Here is a 13494-nt window from a genome sequence, read left to right as displayed (position 1 = left end):
TTCCAGAGGGATGTAGCGTTGTTTACAGGTGATCTACTCTTCACTACTGCTAATCAGAAACCGTTTTGACGTCATAACTTGAGCTGAGCTTTTAAGGTCACAACCGCCTCCCCAAAACATAATCTACTGAGGGTTTCACACTACTGAGGCCGTCTGTCCATGTCCGTGGTGGTGAACCGTCCCTCCCCCGGCAAACCAGGACAGGCCCAGCTGGGTTTGAGTCTGTACCACCCTTGATAGAGGCCTCTCCACACCAGGTAGCCCAGAGCTCCTCCCAGACACTGGGAGGGGAACTTGGGGAAGTGTGCAAGCAAACACATCAGCACGAACATCCAAAGGGCGAGTAGAACCGCACACAGGAGGAAGATGAACCGCAACGGGGCGCCGGGCGACCTCTGCAGAGCCTTGCTTTGAGCCAGGTGAAGGCCGAAGACGGACATTTCCTCCACGAGCAGCAGGCAACACAAGCAGACGACGAGGACGTCCTGGGACACTTCGTAACCCCTCCACACCATGTTGGCTTTGAGGCAGGAGGCCTTGGTCCGGTCCTCATGCAGCAGCAGCAGGGGCTGGATGGAGGAGGTGGCGGTGCCTTGGTCATCCTGGTTGGGGGTCATGGGTTCATAACAGGTTCCTGCTGCATCCTCCAGCAGTGTCAGGAGATGTCGACAGCCCCACCAGAGCAGCCCAACAACCCCCATCCGAGAGAGGTGGCGGAGGAGGAGGGCAGGGGAGTGGCGGGCCGAGATGGAGAGGAGAAGGATGAAGGAACCCGTGAAGACGCAGGTCCAACCCCAAGTGGACTTCAAGAACTTCCTGCATGAGAGCAGAAATTAGTGTTGCATGAAAGGTCACGGTACAAATCATAACACAATAATGCAACTTGACTAAAAAACTAAACTGCAATGAATCTGTTCCACATGAGGGTAAAAACGAGTCGGGCAGGTCCGTTCTTTTTTTTAAAAATCCACTCAAACTCCGTCTGCCAAAGGATGACTGATGGCGTCGCTAATGGCCTCACGTGAGTCGTACAAGATCAAAGTGCACTAAATAAACCTCACTAAAGCGGCATAAGGTCACGTATAAAGCTGGAATAACTCACAGCTGTAACGTTAGTTGTGAAGCTACTGGTCACACCAGAGCGATACGGCTGTGACAGACAAACACGCCTGAGCAAGAGTGGATTTTATTACTCAGGATTTCAACTGTTTATTTTCAAGACGGATAAAGTTACACAATCTTGCTTGAATGATATGGTTAGCAGAGCATGCACATTGAAATGAAGCTTCACGTGTGCTCTTGCTCTCTGCAGCTTTAACCCATTAAAATGAGTTTTTGGGGACATTTTTTTTTGTGAATGAAATTGTGAAGGTAATTGCCCCTGGATTAATAAAAGTACTTCTCTTCCTAATAAAGTCACAATTGACAGTTTATATTCTACAAAAGTAAGCAATGACTTGCTTTGTTATGTGCTATAGCAGTGACTTTGTTCAGCCATGAGTCATATTAAGGACTACTTCCCTATATTTAGTGTGAAAGTGCGCTTATGTTGAACTCTAAAATTAAAATTGGAGCATGCAGGCACAACTGTAAATACGACCACTTTAGTCATGTCTAACAATAGCAAGTTATAAATAAACTGTATGAATGTTGCATTGAAGAGTAGACACAACCAGGCAGTACCTGTACAGGTAGTGGTTGCTGTTGGCGAAGATGCTGTACTCTGACACCCAGAGACTCAGCAGAGGACCGAACACAACCAGAGCAGACAGCATCAGGTGGAAGTGGCGTCTGAGCGCGCTGCTTCCTAAAACCCGGGCCAGAGCGTTTGTTACAAACACCAGAGCAGCACCCAGCAGCGCGATGAGGAACTTCCCCAGCAGAAGCACCTCTGAAGCCATCTTGTGTAACTTCTTCAAGTTGATCTCTGGCGAGAAGCCATTTGAGGACTTTTCCTTGCGGGCCTCCATGTTCATCTGCTTTCTCTGTGACACACCTTTTGTAGTTTTGGGCGTCGTCCTCTTTTTCTCCAATTAGAGCCGTGGGGTTGGAGTCTGTCTCACTTTCTTTTGTCTCTGAAAGGCATTTCGGCTCTCCTCTGTGAGCCTTCCCACTTTATCACTGTCAGGCGTGCAGGAGGACACATGGTTTATAAAAATACAAGCCCTCTCTCCCCTTTACCCCCAGAAGCCCTCCCCCAACACACAGCCAGACTCAGAGGGGTGGACATGGCACTGGCTGCTCCCAGTTATTCTCAAAACAATGATCCTATGCTTGAGGAATTTGATCCATAAAGCTGGTGCATGCGTACATTTCAAATTAAAACACATTGTGTACGACGGCTTGAAACAACTCCTTCACAGTCAAAGTTAGTCGTGTTGTGATTACGTTTGCATTCATGACATTAAAAAATGTCTGGTCTTTTCTTGTGTAAGGAATCATTCGAACATAAAATGGCTCTTTTGGCTCCTTCTTTGGTTCTCCTCGAGCCTCTCCATTCTTAGAATCAGCTGTTGGAGCCAAAACTAATTTAAGTTATAAACTGTTGGCAGTCTGCATTTGGCGCCATGAACAGCTGCATTTCTCGCAGCACTTTCAGGCCTCTATGTTTCCAGGCCCCGGCCCCCAAAGCCTCTAAAACCTCTTCAACTCCCAGAGCCAAAATTGAGTTAATTTAGTCTTTCTGTGGGCTTTTTAAGCTCAATAAAACACACTGGAACTGTTTTCACAGTGGACGCGCATCCAGTCCCACTACTATACATAGATTGGACTCCATATCCATACCATGGAAGTGCTGCTGGAGTCCATATGTGAGACGATGTGTTTTCTATAAGTGACGCGGTTTTGACAGCGTACAATATTCCAAGTGCTTTCAAAAACACACACAACATAATTGCATTTAAGTGGCAGGAGCGCTGACATCTTCTGTTACTTTCTTCCATTTGGCTTTTCAGCTATTCTGAACTGGGCTCATTTTCCCTGAGTTGTGTCCTCTTCCCTATAATTGATCATAAGACCTTTACCTTTCAGTGGAACTGCAGCTGAGATGATACATTATTACCCCCACGGTGTCGGTGCGTTAAGTATTGTATTAAGCAGGAACAGTAAGTGTAAATGAAACCATGCACGCCGAAGGAATCCGTCTAATTTTAGACCACTTATCTGCACTGCTGTCGCTGCGACGACCTTGAAGCCTCTGCTTTGGTTCCTGGAGCTATTAATTGTCAGTCGGCCGTTACGTGCTGCTGGCGAAAGAAAATGAATGTGATGTTTGTTCAGTGTGACGGAATTACACATTAGTGCAAATGAACACTCATCTCCATTTAGTTCAGCGGCACAAACTCAGCGTAAAGCCTTTGGGTTGTGGCGACACATCGAAAGGTTTTTATTGTTACTGTAAAACAACGGTCTGAGAGTGACACATGGGCTTTGATATAAACACCTGAAAATTGCATAAACAGATCAGTGTGTAAGTTTTGATCCACAGTCTTCACCGAGTCTCGGCCTCAACATTCAAATCTTTTAAGATGAGTGCAGGTTTGAAGTGGTGGCCAACCAATCACTCTTTTTTTTGTCTGATTCTTTCAGGCTTGTGTTTACAGAGCTGAGTGCTGACCCAGCATCCATACGAAGACCTCAGACTCCAGGTGACCGAGAGACGTTTAAAACATAAAATCATTGTGAGCTCGACGGTAAGCCGAGTGCGTTCCGGTGTCTTGGTCATCTTGGTACGCTGTGAGTTTCCAACACAGGAAGCATCAACACGGGACGTTTCCCCTCGAACAGCTGACTGCGACGTGGACCAATGGTAAACTCCGGACAGCGACATGAGTCGTGACTCAGGCAACTGGTATATAATGTACTGGATTGTTATAAAATAATCAGTCTTTAAATGAGGCCCTTCAAAAACGGCCTAAGCTTAGGATGTTCACACCAGCAAGGTCAAGAGTCCAAATCAACACACCGAGAACTATCTAAATACACTCCCTGAATGCACATACCATTAAAATACTATACATTTATACAGAATTATCATCGCCAGTCCCTCGCTGCAATATCCAACATTGACTTTCATAAAACTAACTTATCATAATGTTTAAAGAGATCATTAAGAAAGTGCGGTGCCGAGCGTTTCCAGCTTCGGCACATTTTCGTGAAGTGTTTCAGGCCAAATTCAAAAGCTTTGGCCTGTCGCTGACTTTTCTTTCGCGAAACAGTGAGGCAAAAAAAACAAACCTAAAGAAAAACCAGAAGTAGGCCGTCCCACTGTGCTCTGATCTGCCCGCGACAACGTAAGGCTATAATGCCTTCCAAATGAACACTTCACAACCACACTATAACTGTAATCATTAATATCCAGCATTGAATTAAAAAAATATTGACGTCTCTCCCAGTCCTTCAGAGCGTATAGACGTCCTGTGTTCGGGCCAGCCTCGCCCCTTCCGTGGCGATGTGACTTCCTCAGACACCTCTTCCTTTGTCTCTCCTCGTCTCTTGCTGTCCAGGCTCTTTTTCCCCCGGTGTCAGTTTCTGTCCCGCTCTCTCTCCTCCTCTAGCGGATGGGTCTGTCTGTGCTCCCACATTCGCACCGCCCCGTCCCACTGTGGAGGAACAAGAAGAGAGGCAGAGCGATCAGAGCCTCCATGTTTCATTTTACTCCCCCACATTTAATTCAAACAGTCCTTTCTTCTGTATCACTTGAAGATCAAGTCCGTAAAGTATTCTTAATTAAAAAAAGATTCACATTAAAGGAGGGTAGAACCTCGCAAATCTTCTGACTGAAAGTGTTCTCATATTTCAGTGGATGAACTTTTCTTAAAGTGAATTTACTAAAAATAGTCACAGACGCGATGTGACTAAAGCATCTCAGTACACTCTGCCAAGTTTAGTTGCAGTTTTGACAACTTATTTCTCGCCGCTGTAAACGGCGACGACATTAAGAAACTTTAGAATTACAGCTTCATTGTTAGTTTTTACCCGGCGATATTTATTAGAAACCAGATATAAAATCTCATGCACTTCTGTAAGTGATCCCTTTGATTCTCTGCTATAACGGAAGACATATCACGTGAATACTCCACTGTCTGGTTTAATCCCATTTCAACCTTTTTACTTTGTTTTTTACATTTGCATGTAATATTTATGATCACACGCTTTTGCACATCGACTCCAGTAGAACGGTTTGTGGCAGCAGCACTCACAGAGCTGCTGACGATGTTGTCCTCGTACGGGTGCCAGCTGACATCCCTCACACACGCGTCATGACCCGACAGTCTGGAGACCACGCCGCCCGTCAGAACGTCATAAACTAGACGGACACACAAACAATTCACAAATATTTAGCGACTTGTAGTCATGTACTGTGTACCTTGTCATCTACCTCGCGGCACGCGCTGAGACTCACTGATGATTTTGCCAGTGGAGCAGCCGGAGTAGATGAACCTCTGTCCAGTGGTGAACTCGGGAGAGAAGCGGCTGCGGATGAGGGTGTGCAGAACGCCGTGGCCGCGGTAGGTCATCACCGAGGTGTCACCTGTCAGCTTGTGTCTCTTCAGGGCTGAAATGGACACGCAACGGTTTTAGAAATCCCCCGGGGATCCCTTTCAGAAGTCATAATTTGCCTCACATTAGTTTGGTGAAGTTTACTAAAGCGATTTAAATCCTAAACGTATAGAAACTGATGAAAAGAATGGGCGTGTTACTACAAGTCACCCGTCCACTACGCCTTCCCTCCTCTTTGACTGTCAGCATGCTACCTTTCCTTCACCACATCCTTTTCCACATCCACGTTTCACCTCTTTGTCATTGGCCCTCTCTCCCTTCTTCACACTGTCATTTTCATCTTAGACCCTTCTCTTTTCTTCCTACACAAGACCTCTCCTGCACCAGTGGCTCCCTCTCTCCTCCACCTCCGCCCCATCTTTTCCCATACCCTCCCACCTCTCTGGGGAACCTGCTGCCAGCGGTAATCCCAGTTTTGTTGGGTGACAGCCAGGCGGGAAGCTGCCAAGCCCTCTTTGGGAGAGAACTTCCTGACGTCCCAGAGCTTGATGGACTGGTCCTTTGAGTTGCTGATCAGATAGCGGGCGTCACCCTAAATGCAGCCATGACAAAGGTGAGGAAAAGAACAAAAAAACTCAGGGTTAGAATAGTACACCAGACTAAAGACACATTATAATGGGCTAATATTAGCATTCAATTAATCAACTTCCAACCAATCACTACCCAGGAGGCTTTTGGGGGAACTTGTCATTGACAGATTGATAAAATACCAGCAGCATTCCTCTCTCTGCCCCACCCACCTTGCTGTGGATGAAGGTGATGCCGTCTCGGTGGCCGGCCAGCTGTCCGACAGGCTGCGGTCTGTCCTCCCGCAGCGTCCGTCTGTCCCACACCTTGCACAGCGCGTCGTCGCTGCCAGAGAAGAGCAGCTGGGACGAGCTGTCGGCAAACGCCACCGCATTCACGTCGTCCTCGTGGGCATCAATCTGAGACGCAAAAGAAAGAGAGTCGTCGTTCGTGTGGAGTGTGTGAGCGCGTGCGCTTTCCTTTGTGGGAGACGGTGTGTTGCGAACATGCTCGCGTGAAAGGGCCTTTGTCTGTGTGAACGTCCAAGTCGTGACAGACACAAACGTTTCCAGAACTAATCCGGTATATTTCCTTTTTGATTTAATTGCAGACAAGTATGTCTGCAATTAAATCAAAGAGGAAATAGGAAAAAGGGAAAGACTGAAGGAAAGTAAGTCCCAAAAAAATGTAATTATTGCTACAGCTCTCTGCAGCAGAGGAGTGCGATAAACAAGTCGTCTGTCCCAGGACTGATTCAGCTGCATGCTGCTGGAAGAGGCTCAGAGAACCCTTTTTTAATATAGAGCACTCGTTGGGGACTATTTTTCACCCACTAATTTGGTGATGTAGTGGCGATCAGCAGCAACATGGGAGGGTTAAATCCTGATAAACTACGGCGTCTATTATTATCTGCCGGTGCGTCTCATTGGTGCTCATCAGAGTATTGTTGGTTTCAGTCTTTTCCTGGGATTTGTGAACACAAAGCGGCATATAGACAAACACCAGACTTTTCATTTTGGTGAAAATGTAGAAATATTTGGCAAAATTAACAAATTCAGAGATTAAGCAGACGTTATAAGAGAAAGAGCATATACAGTGCTGAAGCAGATGGTCGAGGCCAGCTACTGACGTCTACGCAGAGGGGGGTTGTGGGAGGAAGGGGGAGGTGGGTTTAACCCCCCTCTTCCCCTCCTGTCCAACAGCAGGGTGGAGCTGGACTCTGCTGCTACGTTACGGGGCAGTGGGAAACTTTACGCGAGCCGGCACACTTTCAGGTCCAGCTCACCTTGATCACAGCATGAGGCACAAACAGGCCGAGGTGGTCGCGACTCGAGTCGAGCTACGAGCGTTAAAAACAAACAGCAAACGCACTCAAGACAACACTTACCTTCAACGTTCGTTTATTCTGCTCGAGATCAAAAACGTAGAGGCAGCCGTCATTCGCTCTGAAAGGAGAGAGAAAGAGCGAGCGTGAACACGTTCTACTCGAGCGGCTGCATGCGACTGATCTCGCTGGTCTGAGTGGCGCTCTATATATTAAATAAAGGTGTTTTTCTCTAAATTATTCAGGTATTCACAATCGAGATGGAGAAAAAAAGGGCTGACTGAATTAACATTTCTGATAGAGACTTCAGACCTGGTTCAACTCTGTCAATCACCGCCTTGAAACATAAAAGCAAATTGCACTCACCCTCCCAGGATCTCGTTGCCATCTGTGGACGCAGCCAGCGAGAACACACAGAACCTCCTCTCATCTGGACTACAAAGCACAACAGCACACACACACGGGCAGGTTGTCACTGCAGCAGTAGCACCATTATTAAATCACAACTACACCGTCTACTGTATTCCATGCCACACCAAACAGAGCTTGATGAAGGCACACATCACCTCTTAAACAATGCTATTGTTGGGGGTGCTGTGAGTTAAATGATTAAAACACACACACACACACACACACACACACGATGGATGTTGAGGTGACCCGTTCTGACAGCATCATTCATCCAGATGGTAATGAAGGGCGAGAAGGGACGGCTGGTAGGAAATGATAGATTACCTGCTCTGTAATGTTATAAGTTACTATGAGGGAAACACTAACTTGAGGTCCAGCGCGGTGTGGGTTTCACTGTCGCCGTCTATACTGCACAAATGAACTGCGGGGAAGACGCACAGAGACAGAGAACATGTGAATAAAACAGCACAAAGCAGCTACGAATTAGTATTTAAGACAATTATCCAATTTGCAGGTGGGGATTAAAAAGAAAATGTTTTTTACGCTCTTTTGTTCTGCATGTAGAACACCGTTTGAAGTTGTAACTGTGATGCAAATGCTAAACTAAAGTTACAGGGACAAGGGTCGGATTTCTCTTAAAGTCACTGCAGCGACAGTAAAAATCGGAATAAAGAAAACATGGAAGGTTCCCCCCCCCAAAAAAAACACTCCACTAACTAGCTTCAGGTCGGTGAGCCTTACTGTAGTCGGACCAGCTGGAGTAGAGCACATTTTGTCCGTCGGGGGTGAAGCAGACGTCCAAAACACTCCATCCCACGTCGCGAGCCTTCACCGTCTGCCGTAAGTGAAAACGGCCCCTGGTGGTGTCGTACAAGCGGATGTTCTGGTCTGCGGCGAGCATCGGGAGAACAAACAGTATTGTAATGAAACACTCGGTGGCGGTTATCACATGACGGGTCTGGGTGAGACCTGTTGTCCATCACGTGTATCGTTTGCTTATGAAACAGAACGAACAAATGTGACAAGATTTGGTATTTTCTAATAATGCTTCAGTTTTGTTTCAAACAAATCTGATGCCTGGTCGTTGTTGTTGCATCAACAGATTATAAAAAAGGAATACAAATGAAATAAATCTGTAATATTTGTGTGTCAATGACCACATTCTGTATGCAACATTCCACGATTGGGCCCGCCGATTTGGTAGTTTACACAGTTTTAAACAAACAATATGAATCACTATCAGATCTGGTTCAGTTCCTCTGGGTTCTCAGGTTATTTACCTTGGCAGGCAGAGAGGAACATGCCGCCATCCTCGCTGTACACTCCACAGAAGGCTTTCTGCTGGTACGTATCCTTGTGGGAAACATAGTTTGGCAGAAAACTGCGGAGAAAAAAAAGAGTCAATATCATTTGACAGACAACAGGATGAGTCCTCTTGGAAGCATCGGCTCTAGTCTATTGTACATTTTCACTCAGAAATATACTGCAATCAGTCACATGGAATACATTAAGAGGCCATGCTCCACGCTTGTTCATTTAATGTGGCGCTTTTCGTAACATACTCATTCTTCTTCTTTCTCTGTGTCACATTCTGGTAATTTGTCCAACAGTTTTGGAAATATGATATAATTTAAACCACACTTACTGTGTGCGGATACGACTGCACTCTCCATGAGAAAAACTGGAGCCTCTACATCTGCCTTGCCTCCTCTGAAAAGCAAAAAAAAAAATCAAATTGGTCAGCATTTACTTGGAATTAAACCAGCTGACACAAACAAGTGAAAATGTCCTCTAATTGTGTAGTTGGTATCTCTGAGACCTCCGTTAGCATGTGTGTGAAACTGTGGCGGCCTTTTACGGTCAAGGAGCCAGTGGCCAGCAGGATCTGAGTTCGGATCTCACTTTGGTCCACTTCATGTGTGTCGGGTTGGGTGTCCACTAGTAAAAAACACAAAACAAAATCAGTCTAGGTATTAATTACCACACAACAATAAACTTCTGACACATTGTAAATGAACACAAACGGCCATTTGACAAAATATGACCAGATGATACTGCGGAGATGTGGAAACTGACAAAGAATTGTAGAAACATGGGACTCACGAGCCACTAGCAAAGTCAAAGTATGAGTTCTTAATTGAGTTTTAAAAACTTTAAAAGATTATTTTATTGGTTTTTAATGCTTACTTAACATCTTTTTACTTAAAGTTCTCCAACACAAATATATATTTTTAATTCATAATAGAAAATAGCATTACTCAATCAAGATTTGCATCTTTAATTGAGAGACATTGGCACATGACCAGGGTTTTTTTGTTTTTTATTTTAATAGCGAGTTGCTTCTCGTCCTTTTGATGTATGATGCCTTGAATCCAATAAGGCAGAGCATGCTCGTCTGTCACATGAGGAGCTCTTTCCTAAACCCAACTTTTCTACTTTTTTGGAGCTAAATGAGTAGCTTGCTCTGACCGGCTATGAGAAGCAGGAAAAGACAAGGGGGGAAGAGCCTCTGACGGGGCAGATTCATGAACATGATCTTTTGGGGGGAAATAAAAAAGCAGTTTGAGCTCAATTTGAAGAGTAATGTTTAATTTTTACAGTCCAACCTTGTTGATGTTTGATTTAATCATGAGCTGTTAGAATACATTGTTTCAGAGTTGGGGGAGCTAAACCATTCAGTATCTTATAAAACAAACAAAGGGGCTGAGGAGGGAAGGGGAGTTGCTGGTGTCTTCTACCTTCCAGGCAGAAGGCTCTACCCACTCCTCCAGGATGGTGAGAGCAGATGTGGCGGGAGACACACCTGAACCTTATCTCCTTGTTAAGGAGAGGATCAAAACGCCAAGCAGGGAAGACAAGTGAGGGGCAATGTGGGTGATCCCTGAGGTCGCCAGGCTGAAGAAAGTGGTGTTGGTAAGTCTGCTAGCGGGCCGGCTAGATTATGAAAGTTTAAGTTAAGTGAAAAAGCGTTCAGAAGAAACTGGAACGTCTGTCCTTTTGTTTATTCAAGTGGTATCTGGGCCTTCCGCGCAATCCGGTTACACATTAAACACTGGTTATAAGTTGTAATTTTTTTAAAAATTATTTTGCAATACTGCATTAAAAGTAGTTTTAAGGATAAACATGGCCAAACTGTTTCATACTGCACCCTACTGATGAATGCAGTCTGTACTTTACACTGCACACTATCTTGTTCAGTAGTGTGTAGTATAAAGTTTTGGGTTGCGTCTGTTCTGAACTGTCTCTGGCAGGATTACTGGCATTGTTAACTAAAACCCTGCTACTTGGATTTTGATGCCTGTTTTTTTATGTTATTGTAGGGGTGCTTGGAGCGGCCAAAAACAACCGGAACAATACTTCAACAATTTCTCACGTTTTTTACAAAGTTACATAGCCCAATAAATGAAACGCAATTATAACAGAATATAATGGGTCAACTGCTTTATCCCCCTCACTGTGTGTATCAACAACTTCAGTCTGTCACGACTGAGCAGTATGTCACACAAAAGAAAAAAGAGCATCTGACACAGGATGTTATATTTTGAATTGTCACTTGGCACCATAAATTGGTGCATCAAAATTCACCAGAATACAATAAATTAATATGACGCTCCTATTTATTTTTTCACCCAGTTGGACATTGCATTAACACCGTGTATGACTTGCATGGATTCACCCTGACCTAGAATACAAACAGCCGAATGCACAAAGTCCAAAAACACTGTTACTTAATACAGCAAAGTGAATGTTTTTGTATCAGTCCTTCAGAAGCCTCGCAGTAGCTATGGCTGCTGAAACTGTACGTTATACAATTTATCTTTCCACCTTCATGCCTGTGGTCAGTGATCATCGCGTCAGGTGGCGGTTACCTGGTGGATTGTAGCGGTCCCCCAGCCGACCATCCCAGGCTCCGTCGCTGTCCTCATCGGAGTCAGAGTATGACTGGACCAGCTGCAGCCCCGTGGCTCCACTCCCATGGACCAGACGGACCTGGCCCCTGCACATGCAAACACCACATTAGTTCAACAGCCAGTGAATAAGAAATGGTCATACGTGATGAAATTAATCCACCCCTCTCCAGCAAAGAACGGGAAACCTTGATTTAAGAGGAGGTTGACAGAGGAATAAATTCAAACTGAATAAGGATGGGAAAATTGCCAACCACCTCTTACAGTAGCTTTTAAATCTTTGATGCCTGAGACCGTCGGACTTGTGACATAATTCATCCATCCTCACAAACTGGGCCCAGGAGTGTGAAGTACAAAAGTTATTTGCTGTGTTATGATCATTGTCAGCATCTTAAAAGACAAAACCATTCCAATTCACCTCCTCAGTAGGTAAGCCAGCACTTCAGCTAAATCAACGTCCTCCTCTGATGCGGGCTGTCTGTCTCCTTGCTGCCTGTCAGCCGTCCTGCGGCCCCGGCTGCTGCTGCTGCTGCTGCTGCTGCTGCTGCTGCTCTGGTTTGGTTCCGATGCGTCAGGCTGCTCAGCTGGGTTGCCACTGGAAGAGCCCCTTCCACCAGACATCCCAGAACTGGACTGAGAGCCCATAGACTGAAGAGGGCCTAGCGGGGAGAACAGTTTGAAATCAAGAGGCAGTTTTAGATGTACTATCTTTACTGGAGGGGGAGCCAGGTGAACACAAGTGCGGTGCGCGCAGGAGTGTTGACAGGAAATGGGAAAACACAAGTTGGGTAATAATGGCTGCGTTAGCTAAATAGACATCAATTCAAAGCGATTGGCTCGCGCCACCGTACTTCCGCTTCTTTCAATGATTGAACCACTTGATTTGCAAGTAGCTGCTGCAAGTACTGACCGGCAGCTCGTTATCTTTGAGAGGGTCATTTATGTTAGCTGAGTTAGCTAAGAATGCTAACGACTCCACGGTAACGTTACCGTTTGACTGTCAACCGGTCTTCCTGACAGCTCGTCGGTCCAGCTTCTTTGTGTTGTCTCGGTGTGGACTCGAATATTTCCCCCCAAACGCGTAACGTCTGCAACGCACCGCAGCTGAAGTTTGACAGCCCAGTGAGGTCTGAGCGGTTGGCTAGCAGGGCCAGTCGGGAATCGCCATGTTGTTTACAAAAGTGTGAAAAAACCCTGCGCGTGCCCCTGCCCTTTCCCCGTCACGTGATCCATCGCGCCGTTTGACAGGAACTCAATGGCAGGTCAAAACATAGCGTGTGTACGCTCCTATGTTTCCCAAGCCTTACTTCTTGCATTTGTTAATTTTGAGATATATAATAAACTATTCTACCAGCAAAAGAAACTAAAAACCAATGGAACAAAACATGAAGGCAGAGACATACACAGAAAAGAAACAAGGCAGAAACCAGTTAAACAAACATAAAATACAAATCTAGGACGTACAGCCTTAACATGAGATGTCAAACTAATCTCACAGGCTGTTTAAATATGCCTCATTTTATAGATTGATGCATTTTTGCTTAACCATTATCTGCCTTGATCACCGCTCTACAATATCAGGAGATCATTGTGCTTCGTATTAATTTAATTTGGCTCACACAATATAGCCTAGTGCCCCTGAAGAACATATTTTCTATGAATAATAGGACATCATAATACGCTGTCAATGGTTGCATCTGGTGATACAGTTGTTGTTTGAGGCATCTGGTCCCAGCAATCCATAATCTCATAATCCAGCTGGCTGCTGGGTGGTTTTGGTGC

At 45.4% G+C, this 13494-nt stretch overlaps 2 protein-coding genes across 2 annotated transcripts; both read right to left on the bottom strand.

Annotated features, from left to right (window-relative positions):
* Positions 1 to 48: 48 nt before the first annotated feature.
* fitm1 (fat storage inducing transmembrane protein 1) lies at positions 49 to 1970 on the bottom strand. Its single transcript, XM_068582116.1, has 2 exons — positions 1684 to 1970; positions 49 to 816 (listed from the first exon to the last, which is right to left on the bottom strand). The coding sequence occupies exons 1-2, from the start codon at positions 1968 to 1970 to the stop codon at positions 141 to 143; spliced, it is 963 nt and encodes a 320-aa protein (XP_068438217.1). The 3' UTR covers positions 49 to 140.
* A 2286-nt stretch (positions 1971 to 4256) lies between these two features.
* On the bottom strand, positions 4257 to 12911 carry dcaf11 (ddb1 and cul4 associated factor 11). Its single transcript, XM_068582292.1, has 15 exons — positions 12703 to 12911; positions 12131 to 12371; positions 11674 to 11801; positions 9624 to 9742; positions 9450 to 9514; positions 9085 to 9185; positions 8546 to 8692; positions 8171 to 8225; positions 7760 to 7828; positions 7457 to 7514; positions 6303 to 6488; positions 5941 to 6094; positions 5405 to 5557; positions 5202 to 5308; positions 4257 to 4601 (listed from the first exon to the last, which is right to left on the bottom strand). Exons 2-15 carry the CDS (start codon positions 12355 to 12357, stop codon positions 4524 to 4526), a joined length of 1647 nt encoding a protein of 548 aa, XP_068438393.1. The 5' UTR covers positions 12358 to 12371; positions 12703 to 12911; the 3' UTR covers positions 4257 to 4523.
* Positions 12912 to 13494: the final 583 nt, after the last annotated feature.

Source organism: Clinocottus analis, unplaced genomic scaffold, assembly GCF_023055335.1.
Source record: "Clinocottus analis isolate CAN_PGR_092001 unplaced genomic scaffold, fCliAna1.0.p SCAF_18, whole genome shotgun sequence".
Lineage (NCBI taxonomy): Eukaryota > Metazoa > Chordata > Actinopteri > Perciformes > Cottidae > Clinocottus > Clinocottus analis.
The sequence above is the reverse complement of the archived record's forward strand: the minus strand, read 5'-3'. Positions and strand labels throughout refer to the sequence as shown.